Genomic DNA, 23,512 nt, shown 5'->3' on the forward strand with positions numbered 1-23,512 from the left:
CGACACACTTAAGAAACAATACTCGACTCAGTTTGGAAACATTATATCGGTACTCAAGTGACTGAATTTTTATCTTGTTTTATGATTTTCAATGGGCAAAAACATAGTATTTAATTGAAAATAGATCTTTTATCTAATTCCATGATTTTTCAATCGGCAAAAAAATTAATAATCATGTCCCCCTGGATGCTTCCGTACATTTGCTTAGTGTTTTTTTGATTGACAGAGGTGTCTCGATTGCGCCATCTGGAGCTGGTGGTTTCATGGCTGCAATGTTAGATTATTACTATCAATTCTTACCCGATAAATTAGACATTCCGCTAAAGGAACTGGTTTTCACGAAACGTTGAATTTTTGAAATATCGTACTAATCTCATATATATAGTCCCTTCGCACTCTTTTGCCGTATGATATCACTGAAAACACAATTAACCCCTATGTTATTTAGACATATTTGTCGAGGCCACATTTTTGCTGCTTCTACTATAAGCAACCTTTATTTACATTCAGCCGGTTTCCCTGATCATAAAATTGTTACTGACCAGCGTATAATGTCTATTTACGAGCATTAACACGCTGATTGGTTGCGCCGATAGAGCTGTCGGAATTTTCTACCGCGTTATCCACGGCATCCGGTATCAAAGCAATTACCGCGACCTAGCCGTCAGGTGCTCAGTGGCAGACGTCAAAATTTCAACTTATCGCTCTGACGTGTCGGAGAACGAGGGCATTTCACATGTTTCATTGAGATACCATCGTTTTCTCCATTAAGAATTGGAAAAAAGTCGCTGAAAGTATTTTTATCTTGACTAGCTTTTATCTTGTAGCCCACCATACATTGTCAGGAACGAAACAAGGGGTTTGGATCAGAAATTGCGAGTCGAAGTACGTGCATTGAAATAGATCGAACTTGCAGAATATTTAGTTTGAATCGAAGTGCATAATTAGAAATTTCAGTTTGACCTTTTCCAATACACACCTATATTTCCAATTGGCATACATTATAGAATTTCTACCCAGAAATTTTTGGAATCTCTTACTATTGCTTAAACAAATTACGAAGTTCCACCATCATTTAAGTCAAACTTAGAATTTGAGCGTAAACATTTCGAAAACGGCGAATTCGGCGCGTTCTATGATTTGCTGCCAAAGTTAGATTCTTCAATGAATCTTTCTTGCTTTATTGCTTTTATGAATGATCTACGTTTTAGCCCGACATTTAGTAAAACGCAAACGCAAAGATCCATGAGTTCTCTCGTCGTGCTTTTGTTGTACGTGTATTTACAATTATCCAATTCTTCTGGTCGTTTTACTCATGATAATAAGTCAGGCGGTTTTGAAGTTTCTCTCTAGCAGGGACGGTGATGTAAAAATCCTCTATACGGTTTGGCCGACGCGTTGAATCCTGAAGAAAGACATACGGCAAAAGGGCTTCCAGATTATCTAGATGAAAGTGTGAACCCGGTTTGAAGTGTAAGCTTATTCACATCCTCGGTGCATCCCCAATGAGTATGTATTTATCTATCATGGGGTGCAATTGGTACTTCACATTCGGTATGCCAATGCCCCCATTCCACCTCATCAAATCACAAATTTGGATAATGGTGTAAAAATCGATTATTCGCGTTTTCACGAACATGCACAAATAACGGCTGCCTGACGTGTGATTGGTAAAGATTTACAAACAAGATCAGATGATGATTCGAAGCAACACTCGCAGAAAGAGCATCCTAATCTATGATTTATACACTTTCTGGAATGAAACCGGTCCTTATCTTCATTTATTTCATTTGAGGACATTGTACATATCATTTCTACACACGGTGTTGCACTTTTTCTCGCCCAGTTATCAGTCATTCTTCATGGAACATCACGGTAATTGCACGTGTTCTTCTAATCATCATTCACCTGCGGATGACCTCGGAGGCAGTCGTCAAGAGCCGGTACGACATCACGAGGTTTGGTCGATGACTAAAAGGCAAACCTCAGTACAGCGCATAAAATCTTTTAAATCTATTCACTTTACTTTTTCTTACGATATATGTTCCAGTTATCATCAAAATAATCCTGTTGTTTGATATTCTTTCAAACGCTTTGAATTTGTCTGACGGTCGTTCATTTGGTAGAATGGCCAAGCAACACATCGTGTACTTCTCTCCACCCAAATCCTGTCAATAGTCTCACCAGGGACCGACGTGTTTGTAACTCTACTGGCAGAACAGGTAAAAGCAAATCTACGGGCTCATCATTTCACCGAGAAAAGAATTACTACGCGCTGATCGATAGAAGGTGAAGTAAATTTCAGAAGTCGACAATCGGCAAGCTGCAATCGGCAACCTGATAGTCGACGATTATCGCCTCGAGAGCTGGTGTTTCTGATTGCCGAATGCCGATTGTCGACGTGAGAACCACTGGTCGACTATCAGGTTTCTGCCGGCAATCTAAAACCGGATCACTCACCTCATTTAAGAAACCCTCAACGATGGATCTATATTCTGGAGTTGAACCACTCCACTTTTCACAACTTTTGCTATAATTAGAATTGATAAATAAAGTAAACGATCGAAATTGAAAAAGTTATACTGATATTGAGCAATTTCGGTCGCATAAACGAAATGATTTGTTTTTGCACGCTAGGGATTTGTTTTTGCGCAAACACATTTGTTATTGCGCCTACTCGTGGACGATGAAAAAAAAACTTTTTAATTTAAAAAGAATTTCTTTATCCGCCACGATAATGCGCAAAAACAAATCTTACCGCACGAAAACATACTTTTAACGCGCAAAAACAAATCTTAATACCGCGCATAAACAAACTGTTTGAGCGTTAGAATTTTGTTTACGTGCGGAAGATTTGTTTTTGCGCGTTTTTGCAGATGATAGAAAAATATTGACATGTCCTGAATCAGCCACAATAAGGAATGTTTTTTTCTCTTTTTGAATGTCTTGATCTAATGATGTTTCTGATTGCAGATTCAAATAACGGCATAACTTGTAAAGTTTGTACATACGAGTTTTTAGATAAACGTCCTATGGAGTTTAATAATCTGATATCCTGTCTCAACCAGGATAACACAGCAAAATATGTACTGCCAATGTATAGAATTGCCCTTCCTCCATCGTTGAATAATGCATGGGATGGTTTCGAAAATTGAATTGAAAATCGCCCGCTATCACCTCGTTAACAACGTGGGTTTCATTCCATATTCTTTTCTTGAAAATAAATTTCTCATTTGGTTCATTTTATCATGTTTCTTTCGTTTTTTATGTTGCTTTCATTGTATAGTCTGCAAAATGTATTCACAGCAACATAGCGAATTGTTCTTCAACGTGTATCAACCATTGTTTATGCTTATAAAACGAATTTATTTCATCAAAATTTACATATAACGTCCTATGATGATTTCAAACTGGAAGGAAATTATTGCTACCGTCTTTCGCACAATGTCTCTCTGATGGATGGTGTATTCCAATAAATATTGACTGTCCTTAGCCTCTGAATAATCAATAGTATATTAAGAATAATGGGAACTACAAATTGTTAAGCTCATAGTAGATAAAAAGAAATTAATGAATACTGCTAAAAATATTATGATAGAATTTTCAGTTTTGACATAAGCCCCTTCGGCATTGAGTGTCATAGTTTAAGTAACATCGTAAGATAGATGATTTGCAAAAGTAATAACCTCACATTGGTTTTCAACATATTAGTCTACAGAATGTTTGCTTAGAATTGTACGTGGTGGCTATTCAAGGTCCTTTCGGAGAACGATTTGCGTTTCCAAACATTGCGTGAGTCAGAAAAACCGCAGGTACCACACCTTGATAATGAATGCTACGTTTTGCACCCAATCCGTTACGGTTTTAATATATTTCTTTCATTTTCCGAGTATCTAGTCGCGCTTCTTCAATGTTCGATATCACAATGCGCACAAGACGTATGGTATGGTCTGACGTACATTTTTGAAAAAGTAATCTCTTTTCAGCTAAAAGCCACTTTTCACATGAATGACAATCTTTTCTCGGTTTTGAAAAGGTTCTTAATCTCTTATTGCCATTCTGCGTCAAGCAGTGGCAAGCATAAACAAAGGGAGGTAATTTCACCTTACGAAAATACCCGGTTATATCAATTTACCGAAAAAAATCGGAAATCAGGAAATACCATGGGTGCTTCGTGAACACGGATGTACCATACCATAAGAGCTATCAGTGTTATTTAAGTATATCACAGAGAGGCGTTGTTATCGTCGTTCTAATGAGTAAACGTCATAGATAGGTAACAACCGTTTCGTTTTCGATTTCATTGATAGCAGTGACGTCTCCGGTGTCCGAAACGAAAATGTTCGATTCAGCCGTCTCGAAGTCTGCTTTTTGCTTGTTCGCCGTTTGCAGGTGTTCATTTTTCAACAATAATTTCGCCGCACTTAAATCGTTCAAATCGTTCGATCTCAACGCGCCATTATGTTTAGATGGAGCACGTAGACTTGAAAACTTTTTAAATTGGCGGTCCCGACATTGACTATGGAGTCTTTCTAGATTACTGGCATGGCTTTCCTCTTCGTCAGAGTGATAGCCATGATTAGATTCGGCCCTTGTTAGTATCTCATTAACGCGTGCTAACGTCGTGTCAACGTTATGTTTGCTTTGGTTGACTCCCGAACTGATACGGAACACGCTACTGCACGAGCTCTTGCGACTTCTTGCCGCGGATGTGTCGCAATAACGTTTACCGTAGGCGTTACTTCCACGCCTCGACCCGTACAACTCCATGTATCGTTCAAGATCCTCATCGGAAATCGGGTCGTCCGATGGGCTGGGCATTTGGTTATTATGGTTCTCAGCTCCGCCTCCACTAGTTCCTATTCCGTTCATTTTCGGCCCATTTCCATTCGAAATAGTACCGCTTTCCTCCTTGAGCGCTTCTAATGCGCGAACCGCGTTTAATCTCAGCGTCAATCGACGAAGCTGCCTACTAGCACTAACACGGCGATATTCGTGGTTTTCCTGAGCCACGTTTATTTGCTCGTACTCGTCGAAATCGTCTTTAACGTCCAATACTTTTTCGGATATTTTGTCGTAGTTCACGTCCCCGATAGAGTGTTCTACGATGTCGGCGCCGAGTATCTCGTGCTGTTGAGATACCCGTAAACCGATCGACAGGTCGATGAGCTTCAAAAAGAAAAACGAAGACGCCGCTGTCCACGCCATCATAGCAAGCAGCCCAGACGCTTGGACACCCAGTTGTCTCCAGTGCCCACTCTATAAAACAAAATAAGAAGACATGACACATTATTTGATTTAATTTGTTAGTTTATGAATGATATTCTATTGATGTTAATGACGCCATATGCATACGATACCAAATCTGATTCATAGAACCAAACGCAGTTAATACTTCGGTTTTACAAGTGTACGTATTAGTATACCCTTAAACTATATAGTGGTCGCGTAGCTATATATGCTCCAGTCAAACACAAGTGTTACAGTTGTTTCCAAGAATTCGTTGACACTGAACCAACGTCTGTCATGGTGGTATCCCGACACCGTTCTATTTCGCATAGAAACGATAACTAAGTCTCTAATCGGCCCAATCTCTCTTCTGACAACAGCAACAATCTCTCTACAGCTTTGCTGTCGTCAGTGAAAGATCCTTCTTTCTCTCAACATTGAACATCTAATCACTTAATTCATACAAATGCCATCTACGGACGAGTGTGGTGGCTTGAAGAATCACACACGTAGCAACCAGAGCAATTGTTTCAAGACAAAGCGATTTTTAAATGAAATCGAAAACATGAATAATGAAGAACGTGAAATCTTTTGAAAAAAAATGAAATGAAAATGAATTCAAAGATTTGATCGATCATTATAACAACGGCAAAGAATAATCGTTATCAACCAAAATATGGTTTTTGAACGTTTATTCGTTAATGTTCTCCCAGATAAAGCTGTTAGCCGGGCGAGGATCGCAAAGTATACGCTAAGAATTATGAATTCTTTCCGGAGGAATAGTAACTATCAGTCAGATTTAGCGGTATACATATGTCAATGTAGATGTATCTTATCCGTTTTCCTTGTCCTGGGCTACATTGGCTACATCGATCATTATCCGGACAACCCATCCGTCAGTATTCGATTGAATCTAGTTAGAAAAATATGGCCGAGACGTTGCCATGGCTTCTGAAGGGAAAACTGTCGACATTCGACTACTCAATACCAGTGACAAACGATTTGAGGCCATGTATACCCGATGAATTAAGATGCCATTGGACTACCAGAAACACGTTTCGTCCACAACCAGCGCTGAACAACCGGCTGAATATTGACAGAGGCCAGATTGAATTAATCCAGTCAGCGTGAGAAAATATTTGTATAATACGTTTAGGTTTTCGCCTGCATTGACCATGACGATTCAGCTACGATTGTGTAAGTATGCAGCTAGTGGATATAGAGGGATTAAGTGTTTTCGGTGCAATAATTCATAACCTATTAAAGATATCAATTTTTTGCTGCGCAACAATGGTTCATGGAGCAGAAAGCCGTATCGTAAACGACTAAAAGCTTCCTTAGCGCATCATTATTACTAGTAATCATGACTGAAAAAAAAACAGTGAGGTCTAAAGCTGGTATGCTGTTCCCTGGAAGTCAATAACCCCCAAAACAATGTGACCGTCAATGTGACAATGTACCTATTCAGTACATGTAAGGATATCAATATATCTATCCTTTGCTCACTGGAATTAGAGCGACATCGTGTCGATTCGAGTAAGAAATACATATTTTCAATGTTAGAATACAGAAGACTGGAGGATCGTACCAAAACGGTACCGTTATCGAAGTGGAGTAGTTTTGTAGTGGCGGGGGTTACGACTTGTTGAAGTAGATGGGAAATAAAATGGCCTTACGTAGAATAAGCCACCATTGGCGTGCGGTTGTGATAAAGCCTCGCGATATTCATCCAAGCGTGCGAATAGCCCGGGTACTAACACACTCCACATTCCTGCAAGACAGTGGACGGGCACGACACCTAAAATCGATAAAAACAGAAATGTCATAGAAATCGATTTTCGTGAGGTTTTTTAATTAAGAAATAAGATACCATAAAGCATTATTTGTCCCAACTTTCAACAAAAAGACAATCAATCATTGTACACATGTATGATATATTTCACGGTGATTGGCCTCGTTAAAGATAAAAAAGATGAAGGTTAACAGTTCTAATTTTACGTCTCCCTGGATGGTAGAAGATGGGTATAATCGAACATCGGGCAAGCTAGTCATATATTCCTTTTCAACAGATTCACCAAATTGAAATACATTTGTAACACCTACATTATCTACACCACTGCTTCTCTAAAAGACATGAGGTGGATTCACAAAATTGATTCAAGTTGCATTTTGAGGAAATTTGTACTAGACGGTTGTCTTTAGAGCGTTTCATTGCGAGACGTGCTAGATTTTGAGCATGATCTTTTAACCTTCGGCGACCTCGTGGTCAACTAATCAAGTTTATTCTTGATACCAACCTGTAGCATACATCAAGACAACTAAATGAGAGGTCATGTAGTCATAGGGTGTTTCAATGAAGAGCTATTATCAATTTAGTTTTCCCTGTGCCCAAGATATTCTGTTTCGGTGATATATATGCGGACACGAATATTACAAAAAAAGTATCTAGAGAATTTGTGAAATTTTGAATTGAGATGTTCAATAACAGTTTTTGGGTGTCCAGGACATTCCCTATATCGATGCGTCTAAAAGTGGGGCGGCTTGACGTGATGTAGATGGTCAGCTATCTATTTGATGGTTGAACCGGACATAATCCGTTGCCTAAGCAACCTTTCAAGGGACAAATCTCCCATAATCGGATAATTAGACGAACATGAAAATGACGAAAATGATGCAATACCACAAAAATGGTACATCAAAGCAAAGGTTACTTCAAAGAGCTAAGGCGATACGGTGAACTAGAGCGATGGGAAGTACGAAAATGAGGAATAATGCTATAGATTAGTAATCACTAATCGAATCCACAAATAAGACAAATAGTTAACGAAACCCATATATTCAAGCAAATAGCAACACATTATCAAATCAATTGAAACTTAAGTTATGAAGTTCATTAAATGAACTTCATTACTTTTCTAATTTTGCTATACTTGGCGTGGCATCAGTATATATGATAAGGGAACAGAATGGACTTACCAACTGGGTCGTCAATTTTGAGCTTTACTAATATTATTTCGCATAAAACAGCTATCGTAGCTCCAATTACTCCTATAATATACCCTTCCCAGGGTTCGGCTAATGCACAGAATCCTAGAATAGGACAAGAGTATAGACATAATGACATGATTTTTCTATTTGGCTATCAGGAACTGGTCGAGGATACAATTTTTGGTTCGTATCTTATCAATCAATCTCCCGAGGGATTGCCATCTACTTGATGCGCGACCAACTGCATTTTCAGTAGTATTATGAATTTTGTCTGCGCAGGATCTGTTGACCGAAGCGCGGGCATCAGGGTATATAGCCTATGTTTTTGGTAATCACTGATGATGGGAAGATAACCCAGAAGGGCTGGAAGAATGAACGCAAGCGCGAGGTATCGGCAAGGCAGGTAATGATATATAACTGATTGATGTTAGAGGTATACCTGTTATGCCGACTAATGAACCAAGTATTCCATTGATAGTAAACGCTATGTTAAATTTTCGCTTCAACAGAATGTAACTGAAATATAGTACATATGGCATATGTATACATATGTATATATGGCAAAACTGTAAATGCAAGGGTAAAACATTAGAAATTATGTACAAATCACGTAAATTCGTAAGAGCGTAAGTTGCAATTAGATCAAGCATAATTTGGAAATGGTTATTCCAGGAGTCCACCAGGTTTGTTCTGAATAATAACCCATGCTTGTATGAAATCCAATCATCAAATTATCAAAAATAAAAAACAAACTTGACATACATTCAATCGGTCATCTGCACTATTCTGCAAACGACATTGTGTTGTTATTCCCAGCCTGAAGGACTAACGCGATCGTTTTGCACTCGTCGTTAATCTGAATTGCTCGTTCAGTAATATCGATAAATAAGAGACGTTTAGTGGAATCTATATACTCACCTTACCAACATACCGACCATCCCTCCAGCCATGGATGCAGTTATTGTGGACACTGCCGACCTGAAGAAAATGGGATTCATGTCGATTTTTACACAAATGTAGAAATTATTTCGAGAAGTCGACACAAAAATGATCGTAGTCCTTTCTCGGCCAGATGATATTATTATGAAAAAAACTGTAGAAATGAATGAAGAGTGCTTCCGGTTAATAAAATTCTTAATGTGACAGGATGGAGATCTTGGGAAAACTCATAGGCATTGCATACGTTATCAAACTTTTCCCACATCCAAATACAAAACCGATCATCGTAAAGTTTTGTCAATGATATGCTAATGACTGCATATCATAGCGGGATAGGGATTAACCCTGATTTTAACGCCACATTAAAAAGAACTAAGTTGATTTTAACGTGGCATTAGAATGAAAAGTTAGTTTTAACGTGGCTTAAGAAGAAAAGTGAAATATTGAGTAAGAGACGGAGTGTCATATCTTTTCAAATGGCCGAATCAGCCACCAAAGGTTTGTCAACTACCTGGTAGAAGTGTTGACGGGAAACCTGAAGTTTTTTTAACCTGAATCGACTGCGTGTCTCTGCATGAGGTGAGTGTGAACTTACCTGGCTGCCAATTTCCATTTCATGCCAGATATACCGAATGTACTGCCGCAGTTAAATCCCAACCAGCCCCACCTGCAATGTATATTTGAAAATATTTAGATTTAATCGACAAAGATGTAACAGAATATCAATATGGCGGCTTAGAGTCAGACGCACAAATTTCGTGCTCGTTATATTTTCTCAATAATCGTTGTCCAAGTGATCGTAAGACAATGGATGCTGTGCAAGAATCGTTATTTATAAGAGAGAATTCTGTTAAATTCAGCCTCAGTCAGTTTGGGAAGCAGAAGTTAGGACATCTGGATGTAGTAAATGCGTTAGCGAAATATAAAATTGACGTGAGTAAAATCCTGTCGATTCAGTTAACTAACTCTAACTGTATAATCACAGCCACTGACAAGGAAACAAAAAATCGTTTATCAAAGCTCCAACTTGTTATCATGGATCGGCAAGTTAATTTCACCGATGTGGATGTTAATTACATCAATGTTAAGATAGTTGACGCTCCATGAAATGGACGACAAGGTGATCGTTGCGTTTTTATTGAAATACGGAGATTACGTGGACGGATCAATTAAAAGAGGTGTTATAAAAGGAACTCAGATATTTACAGGTACAAGGTATCTCCAGCTTCGTAACCTTGCAAACGTTATGCCGACATTTACAAAAATTGGAAACTTTCCAGTGAGATTGTATTGCGACTCTATATGTCAACTCTGTCTGAATTGTGATCACAATTCTTCAAATTGCCCGCGCCGACCGAACAATCGTTTATGTCACAACTGTAAATCGGCAGATCATTTTAAACGCGATTGTCCGTTGTTGAATGACCATGCTAAACAAGAGAGTATTGGTCACCCGGTCACTGAAAGAGCTAATCTCCCAGGACCTGAAAGCACGCAAACAAGTGTAGAATCCGATAGAAACCAATCGCCTGATGTTGTTATTATTGGAGATTCGAACATGCGAGATCTCCAGTATCAACATAGCAGCAGCGCTGTCATCCACCATTCTGGAGCAGCCGCTGAAAATATTCAGTCGCTTTTAGAAAAAGCATCATCCCAAATACCGAATCTAGAATCCGTTAAGGAGGTCATCGTTCACATTGGCACCAATGACGTCAATCGCAACAAGTCCGATACCGATGCTATCAAAATGAACATTACCTTCGCCATCGCCAAAGTTCAGGAAAACTTTCCTTCCGCAAAAATATCACTTTCAAGTATCTTCCCTAAGAAAGGGAACTCAAACGCTGCGAGGGATTTCAATACTGCCGCCTGCGCAGTTAATTCATACATGGGGCGATTCTGCTCCAAACAGAACATCCTATTCATTGATAATGACATCATTCTGAAACCCCACGGGGCTTTAAGAGATAGGTTTTACAACATTAGTGACAAATCGGGGATTCATTTGAACGAACTCGGGAAATCAACTGTTGCGAAGAACTTTGAAACGATGATCACTGCGATTACTACTGAAAACCACACTGAAGTTTTCAGTACCCCTGTGAATACAACGAAAAGAAAAGATCGATCTGAATCACAGACGCCACCAAGCGCAGGGAAAATAACCAAAAAGCCTTATATCGATGATGATCAATAACTATATTTGTACATGTTATGCATGACATTCCAGACCTGATAGATAATTGTAATTACTATTTTTCGTCCGATTTCAACTTGAAATCGCACGATGACTTATTTAGTGTGTTTCATTCTAACATCCGAAGTGCCAAGAAAAATTTCTACTCGTTAGCTGACTACCTACATTTATTAAAGTTCAAATTTTCTGTAATCGGTCTGACTGAAACGTGGACTGATACTAATCACCCAAATGAATGTTTATATAATCTGCCTGGCTATTCCGGTGTTTACCAGAGCAGGCTTAAGAAAAAAGGAGGCGGAGTTGGTATTCTGGTTAATAATACTATTCCGTTTAAACGAAGGGAAGACCTCCATTTAGCAGAATCTCTCTTTATAGAGATTCCACAAAGTAAATCATGCATGAAAACTGTTATCGGCGTTGTATATCGTGCACCTGATACAAGTATAGCGGCACTTTTACCTGATTTTGAACAATTTGTAAGCCAAGTCGACAATGAAAAGCTACGTGTTATTCTATTAGGTGACTTTAATATTGATTTCGGTAAATACGGTGATAATTCACCAAATGATTCTTTCTTTAACTATGCAATAAGTAATTCTTTTTTCCCGCATATAAATTTACCAACTCGAGTAACAGATACTACATCAACTGTTATTGACAATATATTGACCAATTTTAACGACAATTGCCAATCTCAAAGTGGTGTTTTCTTAGTTGATATATCAGACCACTACCCAATTTTTGCTAGTTTTAACGGTATCTATAAAAGACATAAAACAAGTAATAATACTAAGTTAATCCATGATATAAATCCTAGGACCATTGAAAATTTCTCCCGTTCTTTGCTGACCAATGATTGGCAAAGTGTGTACGAGTATAGTGACCCTGAAGCGTCATGCACGGAATTTTATAAGATTATTAACAATTGTTTTGAGACGAGTTTTCCAATTAAATCTATACGTGATAAATCAAATTATAGCCATAAGCCGTGGATTACCACGGGAATAAAAAAATCGATCCGTTTCAAGGAAAAACTGTATAAAAAGTACTTACGAAAACGGACTAAAGAGAGGAAAGATAAATATAATAGACATAGAAATATTCTTAATTCTGTCATCAAGAAGAGTAAATATTCATTTTATAGGGACAAATTTATAGCATGTAAATTAAACCCTAGAGAAATATGGCGAAACGTTAATTCTTTACTTAACAAAGGTAAACAAAATCCTGAGATTAACTCAGAATTTCTTCTTAATGATAAAGTTCTAAAAAATGAGCAAGATGATGCTGAAAGTTTCAATGAGTATTTTGTAAACGCTGCGCGGTCATTGGAATCTCAAATACCAATTTCCGAGAAAAACTTTAAAGATTACTTAGGTGAAAATGTATGTGAAAATTTTTTCCTCTCACCAACATGTACCCAGGAAATTGAATTAATTGTCTCTAATTTCAAGTCAAAACCTTCAAGTGGCTTTGATAACATAAGTATGAAGTTACTTAAATCGATTATTTCTATAATTTCACAACCTCTATGCCATATATTCAATTGCAGTTTCACTTCAGGGCAAGTGCCCAGTGCATTCAAAATAGCTCATGTTACTCCAATCTATAAAAGTGGAAATAATAATCTATTCAGTAATTACCGCCCTATTTCCGTCTTGCCGTCTATATCAAAAATATTGGAAAAAATCGTATATGACAGACTTAACAAATTTTTTGAAAAACTCAAACTTTTTAATCAACACCAATTTGGTTTCAGGAAAAATTACTCAACTACACTCGCTTTATCTCTCATTACCAATAAATTATCTAGTGCCCTTGATAAGGGCCTTTTTACTGCAGGGGTATTTATTGACCTGTCAAAGGCATTTGACACCCTTAAGTTTGATATCCTGATTTCTAAACTTGAGCACTATGGAATTCGTGGCATTCCGCTAAACTGGTTTCAAAGTTATATCACAGGTCGAAAACAAGCGGTCAAGTATAAAAATACTTTATCCTTAACTGCGGATATAACATCCGGTGTTCCACAAGGTTCCATACTAGGACCTATTTTGTTTCTAGTATACATAAACGACTGTCCTAATGCTTGTAAATTATTAGACTCTATATTTTTTGCTGACGATAGCAACTTTTTTTGTAGTAACTCTAATTATAAAAAGTTAGAGGGCATTCTTAAGCGAGAGTTAAATCAGCTCCTCAACTGGTTCAGAGCGAATCGCCTTTCCGTTAATATAGATAAAACAAATTACATTATTTTTGGCAACAGATTTTTTCCGGATCTAAATATACGCTTAGATGGTCAACCGATAAAAAGAGTAACAAGCACAAAATTTCAGGCATAATTTTTGATCAAAATTTAACATGGAAGGAACACATCAATTTTGTTTGTAAAAAAGTCTCACGTGGCATTGGCATCATTAACCGGTTGAAAAATTACTTATCTCCAGACATTTTGAAAAATTTATACCATTGTTTTGTCCATTCACATTTGGATTATGCCAATGTTATATGGGGAAATGCTTGTTGTACCTATTTAAACCCTCTTTTTGTTCTCCAGAAAAGAGCAATACGTACTGTAACGCGTTCTGACTGGTTAGAACACACGTCTCCAATTTTCAAAAGACTCAAAATCCTGAAATTTTGTGATATTTATAAACAACAGCTTGGAACTTTCACCTTCTGTCAAATTAATAATTTGTTACCTGACCTTTTTGAAGACTTCTTCATTTTTCGGCGTACTAGACCTAATTGGCGCAACACGCGCAGAATCAATGATCTTTTCATCGAATTTTCCAAAACTAATATAAAATCTAGAAGTATTAAAATTCAAGGTGCAAAATACTGGAACAATCTACCATCTGAATTGAAAAATCAGCCCCATTTAAGTATATTTCGTTACAGTCTCAGAAGTCTGCTCTTGTCTAATTACTAGTAACCATAATTGTGTGTTCTGACTTCAAGTCTAATTTATATTTATATCTTTTAGAGTGTCTCTAGTAACGTATGTGTGTGGTGTGCGTATGATTGCGAGAATGTGAGCGTATGTGGTGAGGGATTTCAGACTAGTATAAGCCTTATTGGCTTTTCTTCAATTCCTCGCATAAATTATTGTTACACCGACTATATATTATGTAATAACTATTATGTTATAATCCTTGTACCAATTATTTATGCAAAATAAATCAAATCAAATCAAATCAGAAAAGTAAATGCTGAAGATGTCTCAATATGTTTGCATATGTGTGAAATACTGACCAAAGCATGAACATTCCTAGCAAAGCATTAGTAGGTGAGCCCATTTGAGGATTGGATGGGTTGTCTTTATCAAATCGACCACGTCGGGGCTTCAGCATTAGTGTTGCAATCAATCCAGTTGTTCCACCAACTAGATGAACTGGTCCAGCACCTGCAATGTCGATGAACCCCAACTCGAATAACCATCCGTGTTTAGCCCACACCCAATGGGCCGGAAAGCAAAATACTAGTGTATTGAGCAGAGAAAATACAATGTATGCCTCCAACTTGATTCGTTCTGCCATAGCCCCTGAAATGAATGATATCATAATCAGTGAAGAACTGATCTAGTTCATCGAGTTGACTCGATACTGTCTGTATTCAGGACCAGGGAATTTGAAAGTCGTTCCTGGGAAAACACACAATTCACCAAATCGAGCGGTATTTCGAGTTAGCCTTTCGTAAGAAAGGGTCCGCCGTTGTTTGTCACAAACTGCATTGAGTTCCCGGGATGAACGTATATCCAATCAGATTGGAAAAATGCATTAAGTACGTAGAAAAGGTGACAAAGTCACGTTCTATACCCATAGGGAGGAGATTTCTGCTTACCGGATACAATTGTGGTGGCTGTAGTGGCGAAACTGGCCTGGAAAAAGAACTTTGAATAAACCCAGCCTATTTCAGTTGAATTATTGGTCATGACAAAAAAGTTTCCCCAGCCGGTAAACGGGTTGCTCCACGTTTCACCGAAGCTGAACGCGTAACCGAAAATCCAGTAAGTGAATCCCCCAAATATGACATCAGCCGCATTCTTCACCATTATATTGACTTCATTTTTAGGAGTTACCGATCCACTCTCGAGTAAACCAAATCCTGAAATAGATTAGAAAATATATTATATCAATGGCTGATACGAGGCTGTCCATAAAAGACGTCCACACAAAATTGCAAAATTTTGACCACCTCCACCCTTTACCATGGAATACCTACATTGCGCTTTTCCCCTACCCTTTGTCCAAATAGCAATCAAAGACATTGGATATCCAGTCATCCAAAATAAGTTTTTTTTTCATTCTTGTAATTATCTATTAAACATTCTGGACAACAGTTTGTAATTACATACATCATCGTGAAAAGATGTGTGAACTATTTCTGCTCAAATTCGAAGTTGAAGTAATCATCCATGTAATGCACTAAATGATTTATTCTGGCTTACCGGAATTAAGCAGGAATTCCAGATCCAAACAACCCCCCCTTGTCCACAAAAGTCCAAAGTTCACAAAACCTTCTCCACCTCGAGCATCTTTTATCGACAGCCCCTAAATGATATCGCGCATTATAAACCTTTGAAGCCGATGAAGATGGCAATGTTGCATTCTCAAAATTCTATTCTTTTTACGCCACCTTGTATCAACGAAAAAAATGAAGAAGGAACTTACGCCCCATAAAATCGAAATGCAATGAGAGAACTTTTGACATTGTATTTGCGTTCCGAATGTAAGTGATACGAACTGATTGACGAGACGATTTCAACCGCTTCGAAAACGCTTTCAATTTCTTTAAAAATCTGTTTTCGTTCCCGAAATAATTACAATTGACAGAAATAATTGACGTACAAGGTGCTCTTTTGTATAATGTATCATTTCTTATTCATTGAAATAATATCAACGGTGAATCAAACCAGCATTATCAACTATTTTCAAACAATATATGTAGAGAGAGAGTTCCTTGCTGTGAGATTTAAAAATTCTATTTACAATCTATTACTATTATCGTAATCATCATTATTACCACTTCATCATCAAATACTTCATCCGGGTATGTTTCACTCATAATTGGTTAGGTACAAAAATTTCTTTTATCAGTAAAAAGTTTTGATAATAACACACTAAATGATATCCTTAACGCCATCAATTGTGTATTTAAGAAAACAGTTATTTCAAAATTGTGATAGTTCAAAGCCATTCCTTTTCTCCAACATATTTCTCACCCACCTGACTGCATCGTGAATATGACGAACGAACACGAAAGTATCCAAGACACGTCGTTCGAAAAATCATCGCTAGTTTCTAAACTACTGTTGTTTGCAATACAGCTATCACAAGTCCAATTAACGCATCGTGGCATTGTGATTTACAGTGAAGCTAGAGTCAAAACTTTTAATTGGCCGGCATTTGCACCTAATCTTAGCAGGGGCCTTGTTGCAGCCTGAAATAAAAATGTGCTCGTACCACGAGCGACTCAGTAATTGAAGATACAAATAGATGCAAAATGGCTGGGTGGTCTACAGCTTAGTGATTACCTTGCTGAATTGTCCATATAATTCGTCGAGTTCGTTGCGTTAAATATTAATTAATATGAAATTGTGGTGTATATTCTAACGGCCGGATGCCGCAAACGGAAATTCATTAGACGAGGATAGGCCGGCTACACTGGTTGCGACAATAACCTGTATCATATCATTATGAAATAAAATCATAAACGGGCTAGATGAAATTATCGCTGAGGTGCAAGTGGACAAATGTGATTCCAATTAAACTGAGAGTTGATACTGTAACCATGGTGAAGATCAGTTGGGCTCTTCGAAACGAGTACGAAATGACGTTGAACATTTCAGGTCTCGGGATAAAAGTTGCGGGTTAAATTTGACTCATACGGCTACAGAAAGCTGTTATCGCTCCTTTCAGCATTCCCGTCGCATGTTATCATTGTTGACTACCAACGCTTCATAAATGCTTCGTACATCCCGCATTATCAAGGTTCACAGTTATGGAAGCAAGTTTGCATATTTAATGTAGATATATCACATATTTCAGGGGTGGATCTTAGGGTTCTTTCGGGGTCTGGAATTTGTCTAGGATTTAGATAAGCCGTCAGCAAGGAGTAACATTTTATGAGAATTCCTCTTCTTGCGCAAACATCATACTTTTCTCACAATAATGCTCTGCATTGTATCATTCTAAGGTTCATTTCTTACATACATGCATTTTAGAACACTACATAGCTTTTTGTGATTTTTTAAAACGGGTCAAGTATATGATTTTCAAGATTAACGCTCATTTCATTCAGTACAGTTCCCTCGGGTTGACAATCATCAACACGCGATAATAAAATGCCTAATAACGGCGGCATTTTTAATTGGCTTCACAGCGTGGAGAATGACAATATTTTCTATGTGAATAATTCAAAGGGAAATATTGGGTAAATTGAATATAACTGATACTAACTCGAATCGATCAGCGCATAAATCGAAACATCGCACCTTATGAAGTGAAAGCAGTTTGATGGGGATATGTTAGTATCGAAATTGAAATATTTCAAATAGCGCAGGCAACTAACTATCTTTTATCCGTATAAACAATATTTGTCCTCCTAAGTATTGCAGCCAATGGCGATGATTCAGGTTTACTTTATAATTGGCCTTTAACAATTCTAACAGGCAATAAATACGTTTTAAGTCAAAAATAGAATGGAATCGAATATTAAGATGTTGAAAAGACTTCATTTGTCGTCGACATTGTCAAATCGTTACGATGAAATGTCGTCTGCGATGTACGGTAATCGTTGTTACGAGAGATAACAGCAATCTGTGAATATAAACTACGATAAACGACGTGAGACCACACGTCCTGGAGAGATTCCAATGGGTCCGAATGCGATTAAAAAAAAGAAAAAGAACGCAACAGAGATCAGATACTTCCTCAAATTCTACGTAATTGTGATGACTCGTTCGCCTAGAGCTAAATTTTAAATGAATTATCCATCCTGCTCCCGAGGAGTAAGGTGGCTGATTGGGGACAAGACTCCACGATCGTATATAAGAGAAGTCTTTTCTTTAGTGTATGGTCTATTCGCGTTCACGGGTCTTAAGAGAAAATGGCAGATCCGTCCTTGATTTGCATTTACAAAACAGCCACCATAGCTGCTCAACGAAGTTCTCATCCAACTTTTCAGATTCTGGGAGAGGGGACGGAGAAGCTCCGGCGATCTCGGTCTGTGGCCACTAACCCAGGCAAATTTCCATTTTGCTACATCATCGTTATATCGTTAGTGCACATCAAATTGCAATTACAAATATATGAATGTCATCATGGTTTAAACCTAACTTCAACATAATACATATACAATGTATGTACATAGAGGTCTTGCAGAATCTCGCAGAGGTCTGCTAGGTTGCAGCTATGCGCTTTTTCGAAGTGACTACGCCGTATTGGTTGGCAAACACAACAATTGATTTACATGACAGACCCTCAAAGTTTGCGATTCCCCTGATTATCCTTTGTTGTTATGTATGGAAGGTCTCAAACAAACTATGACATTACATGCAATACCTCTTTAGAGATCAGGAAATCCGGGAGTCCTTCCTTATGACGTAGCAGTAGCTAGCTACGGTAAAATGCAGACGTTATGAAGCCTAGTCAAATTAAGAAACGAATAAAGCAAATACCTCTATGACTGATGAGCTTAACATAAATATTAATAATTGATGATTAAAATCATTCGTTACGATGTTCATTGAAGAAGCAAAAAATATAGGCAGTGCCCTCGGAATTCTCGGAGGGCAGCGCATTAAAAAAAGTATCTCAACAAATTACAAAATAACTGCAGTTTTTATTTTCAAGGAAAGAATACTTATTTTACTACGGAAGAGCAATGCGGCCAACAACATTTTATTTTCACTTTGAAAAGTCGACTTTTCGACCTAGTAAGTCGACTTTTCGAGTTATAAAGCCGACTTTTCGACTTTAAAAAGTCGACTTTTCGAGTTATTAAGTCGACTTTTCGAGTTAGTAAGTCGACCCTTCAAAAAGTCGACTTTTCGGCTTAATAAGTCGACTTTTCGAGTTTAAAAAGTCGACTTTTCGACTTTAAAAAGTCGACTTTTCGAGTTTAAAAAGTCGACTTTTCGTACGTCCGCCGGCAGTGATGTGATAGTTGTTCGACCCAATATATTGCTGACCTATAGCTGACCTAATTTCAATAAAGAGTCGCATACTTAAGGCCCCATAGTAAAACGGGAGGGGAGGGGGTTCAGGCAGAAATCTCAAGGAGTATATGGCCCCTAAAGCCCTGTGATTTTCCAACCATCTGGAAAATTAAATTGAATATGTAACTATTTGTATTTGCCTATGAAGGGCTGAAAAATTACACTAGCTTGAAATTGAATGTAGGAATAAGGGAGAACACCCTTAATGCCCTTAGACCCCCTGTATCTTGTAATTCGATGAGGTATCCCTCAGTGTTCTATGAACCAGAATTAGGTCAGCGATCTCAATATATCAATATGAATAAGTATACTTCATCAATTTTACAATGTCGTGATATTGATGTCGACTTTTAGCGATATTGTCTCAATAAATTGACATGCATTTTAAGGTTAACTCGTGATAATTATGTCGATGGAACGGTAATGTCGAGATACAGTATATCGACATAAGTTAAAGTCGTGATCCGTATCACGATTTACCGTGATAAGTTTTCGCGATAAGACAACATTAACGCGATGTATCGACTTAATCATGTCGATAAATCGCTATATATCTCGTTTTTTCGACATAATTTCGTCGTGATAAAGCCTCGCCACGGTTTTGTACGCGTCCCAAAAAGTGACAGTCGAAAAGTCGACTTTTTAAAGTCGAAAAGTCGACTTATTAACTCGAAAAGTCGACTTTTTAAAGTCGAAAAGTCGACTTAATAACTCGAAAAGTCGACTAACTAAGTCGAAAAGTCGACTTACTAACTCGAAAAGTCGACTTATTAACTCGAAAAGTCGACTTACTAAGTCGAAAAGTCGACTTTTTAAAGTCGAAAAGTCGACTTATTAACTCGAAAAGTCGACTTTTTAAAAGTCGAAAAGTCGACTTAATAACTCGAAAAGTCGACCTACTAAGTCGAAAAGTCGACTTTTTAAAGTCGAAAAGTCGACTTATTAACTCGAAAAGTCGACTTTTTAAAGTCGAAAAGTCGACTTAATAACTCGAAAAGTCGACTAACTAAGTCGAAAAGTCGACTTATTAACTCGAAAAGTCGACTTTTTAAAGTCGAAAAGTCGACTTTTTAAAAGTCGAAAAGTCGACTTAATAACTCGGAAAGTCGACTTACTAAGTCGAAAAGTCGACTTTTTAAAGTCGAAAAGTCGACTTATTAACTCGAAAAGTCGACTTTTTAAAGTCGAAAAGTCGACTTAATAACTCGAAAAGTCGACTAACTAAGTCGAAAAGTCGACTTACTAACTCGAAAAGTCGACTTATTAACTCGAAAAGTCGACTTTTTAAACTCGAAAAGTCGACTTTTTAAAGTCGAAAAGTCGACTTTTTAAACTCGAAAAGTCGACTTATTAAGCCGAAAAGTCGACTTTTTGAAGGGTCGACTTACTAACTCGAAAAGTCGACTTAATAACTCGAAAAGTCGACTTTTTAAAGTCGAAAAGTCGGCTTTTTAACTCGAAAAGTCGACTTACTAGGTCGAAAAGTCGACTTTTCAAAGTGAAAATAAAATGTTGTTGGCCGCATTGCTCTTCCGTATTTTACCGATCGAACGCCCAGAAAATGAATCTCAAGTCACAAATATCTCAACGCGCATGACTTGTCTATGCTCAAACTTAGATAATTACTAACAATCAATAATTCATCATTCAATGAAAATACGATTACTGACTATTACAAAATGGCAAGAGTGCGGATTTATGTACGATTTTCGTTTTGGTTATTCTTCATAACTTTTTGTTCGTTTACATATTATTAGCGAGATTAGCCTCGCCCTGATATTATGACTGTCTTTCCGTGCGTTATGGTCTTATAAACGATATTATAAACCAATTGGGAATCTGGAAGAAATTACCTGCCTTGGGCTGAGAGGACACAAGTGCATGTAATGGCCACAAAATCGGCAACATCAACGAACAAGTCAGGAAACATGACCGGCGTTTTACATGGAAACAGTGAGGTTAGCGTGATCTTCGTTGTTTGTTTTGAACTGCCAAGGCAAGGTTGAAGACGTTATATCATACGAAAGAAAATTGACAGTATCTCACGCAAATTAGTGATAGGTAAACCAACGTCAATATAACAAAATTTGAAGATATTTCATCATATGAAGGAAAATTAATAATAGGTGAACCAACGAAAGTAATGAAAGCGATTGGTTCGATTTGATTTAAACAAGTGATTTAGCATACTACCGTAAATTTAACGGAAAATACGGCTCCGTCTGCGAGAAGTTGTAAAAGGATTGTTGTGCGGATATTTACAGACAACCGCATTAATATCAATAAACCATATCGCGCTTCTAAATATAACCAAAAAAACAACATCCAAGGAAAACTCGGTTCAATAAGCTTTCCGTAATCCATATCAAGGAGTTTTGTTTGCTGTCGCTATGGTTACGCATCGGAATATCAAATTGCTTGATTGCAATGGCGGTTTAAAATGAATATGATCATTTTTTATCACGAAACAGAACTCTATCGATAGCGATAAATAATTCCAGTGAATCACATCAGATACATCGACTTAGGGCAAGAAAATGCAATTTGCCATCTTACATTTTGTTTCATTCAATATTAATTTTTTTTGTCCCCTACCACAAACCTTTACACATTTTGATTCCATATTGTGCCTGAATCCAACAGCCGAAATAAGTTAATTTCTTAATCACTTAATATATCATCAGTCAAATAGTGGATTCACCCGCAAATGTGAAAAAGTTTTTAAAATTTTGAAGAGCGAGGTTAGGTTGAAGAGCGAGAATATGGTGATCGCACCCAAGAAAAGATGAAAACGATTTTCTTAAAAGCCATCGATAATAAGACGAACCATGGCGCTTTTACAATACCTAGAAATATAGGAGAACCAATTCTAAGTTAACTGAATACATTTCAAAGATTTTCACTCTCCCAGTACGTGTATTCTGTCCACCTTCCACCTAGATTCATAAATCCAGTTTCATCGGTATCACTTCCGAGATTCCTTTTCATTTTCGTTGTTCTCCAAACACATAAGTACTGACACTCGATTGACCTATTGGAATTTCACTTTAGAAAAATCAAAGTTTAAACAAAGAAACGCCTATCACATATAAAGGAAAAATTAGTATCACAGACCATGTTGATTAGTTCTAGTCTAAATTTAGTTCTGCTGTCGAAATACAATCATTCTAAATCCAGAACATACAATTGAACTTACGTAACTAATACACACGAGAGCGATCACTCTAATATCTAGTTTCTAAAAGTTTTCGTATCGCTTAAATGAACCATGGCGCAACTGTTTCGTGTGCAACAAGATTTTGAATACGCGATTGAAAACCACAATAATAATCATAGAGGTCGGTGTTCTCGATTTCCAAAAAAAATCATTGATTTAGCAATGATTTCACCTCGGATAAAGCTCCGTGCAAAATATCAAATCGTCTATATTTCATCGTATAGAGATATGATGAATCGATCAATTAGTAAATATTCTAGCTAACCACGTTCGTGCGCTGGAGTTAGAATCTTCAACCTTTTTCTTTAAGTCTAAGAGCAAAAAATAATAATCCGCCACTAAAAATACGTTTGAAATCCGACCCTATCACGACAAAAAAAACGCTTCGAATCCGATCGGTTTAGAATACATCAGTTAAAAGTGAACTGATTTTTCTCGGAAATTGGGCGATTTCATTTGCTGCGTATTACTAACAAAAACAAACTTTTTAAGTAATTTTATAGTTTGCAATAATAATTATCACGTAACCTTACTTGAAGATCAGTAGCGAGCCAAGACCGGCTTTTATCTTTCTACAAACTTGCGATACAGGAGAGATTGGTGGTTAGTTTCGTAGCGGTGCGTTAGTGTTATCCATTGTACTATTATTAATACCATCGATGACGTCAGCGTAAAAAGACAACTTACCGGACTGCATTGTAAATATGATAAA

General features: G+C 37.4%; 1 protein-coding gene across 1 annotated transcript; it reads right to left on the reverse strand.

Moving 5' to 3' along the window:
* Positions 1-4,266: 4,266 nt before the first annotated feature.
* Positions 4,267-23,512, reverse strand: LOC141906216 (putative ammonium transporter 2). The gene is made up of 9 exons (XM_074795457.1): positions 23,488-23,512; positions 15,206-15,469; positions 14,618-14,906; positions 9,752-9,823; positions 9,136-9,195; positions 8,657-8,733; positions 8,206-8,319; positions 6,906-7,027; positions 4,267-5,259 (listed from the first exon to the last, which is right to left on the reverse strand). The coding sequence occupies exons 1-9, from the start codon at positions 23,495-23,497 to the stop codon at positions 4,267-4,269; spliced, it is 2,001 nt and encodes a 666-aa protein (XP_074651558.1). The 5' UTR covers positions 23,498-23,512.

The sequence above is a fragment of the Tubulanus polymorphus genome, chromosome 5 (genome assembly GCF_964204645.1).
Source record: "Tubulanus polymorphus chromosome 5, tnTubPoly1.2, whole genome shotgun sequence".
Lineage (NCBI taxonomy): Eukaryota > Metazoa > Nemertea > Palaeonemertea > Tubulaniformes > Tubulanidae > Tubulanus > Tubulanus polymorphus.

What these genes read in the sequence shown, in the direction of transcription:
- LOC141906216 (XM_074795457.1), bottom strand. An exon ending in AGCCACCACAATTGTATCCG is followed by an intron (nt 14,907 to 15,205) that starts GTAAGCAGAAAT and finishes CATTCATTTCAG; the next exon opens with GGGCTATGGCAGAACGAATC. An exon ending in CTAGGAATGTTCATGCTTTG is followed by an intron (nt 9,824 to 14,617) that starts GTCAGTATTTCA and finishes TATACATTGCAG; the next exon opens with GTGGGGCTGGTTGGGATTTA.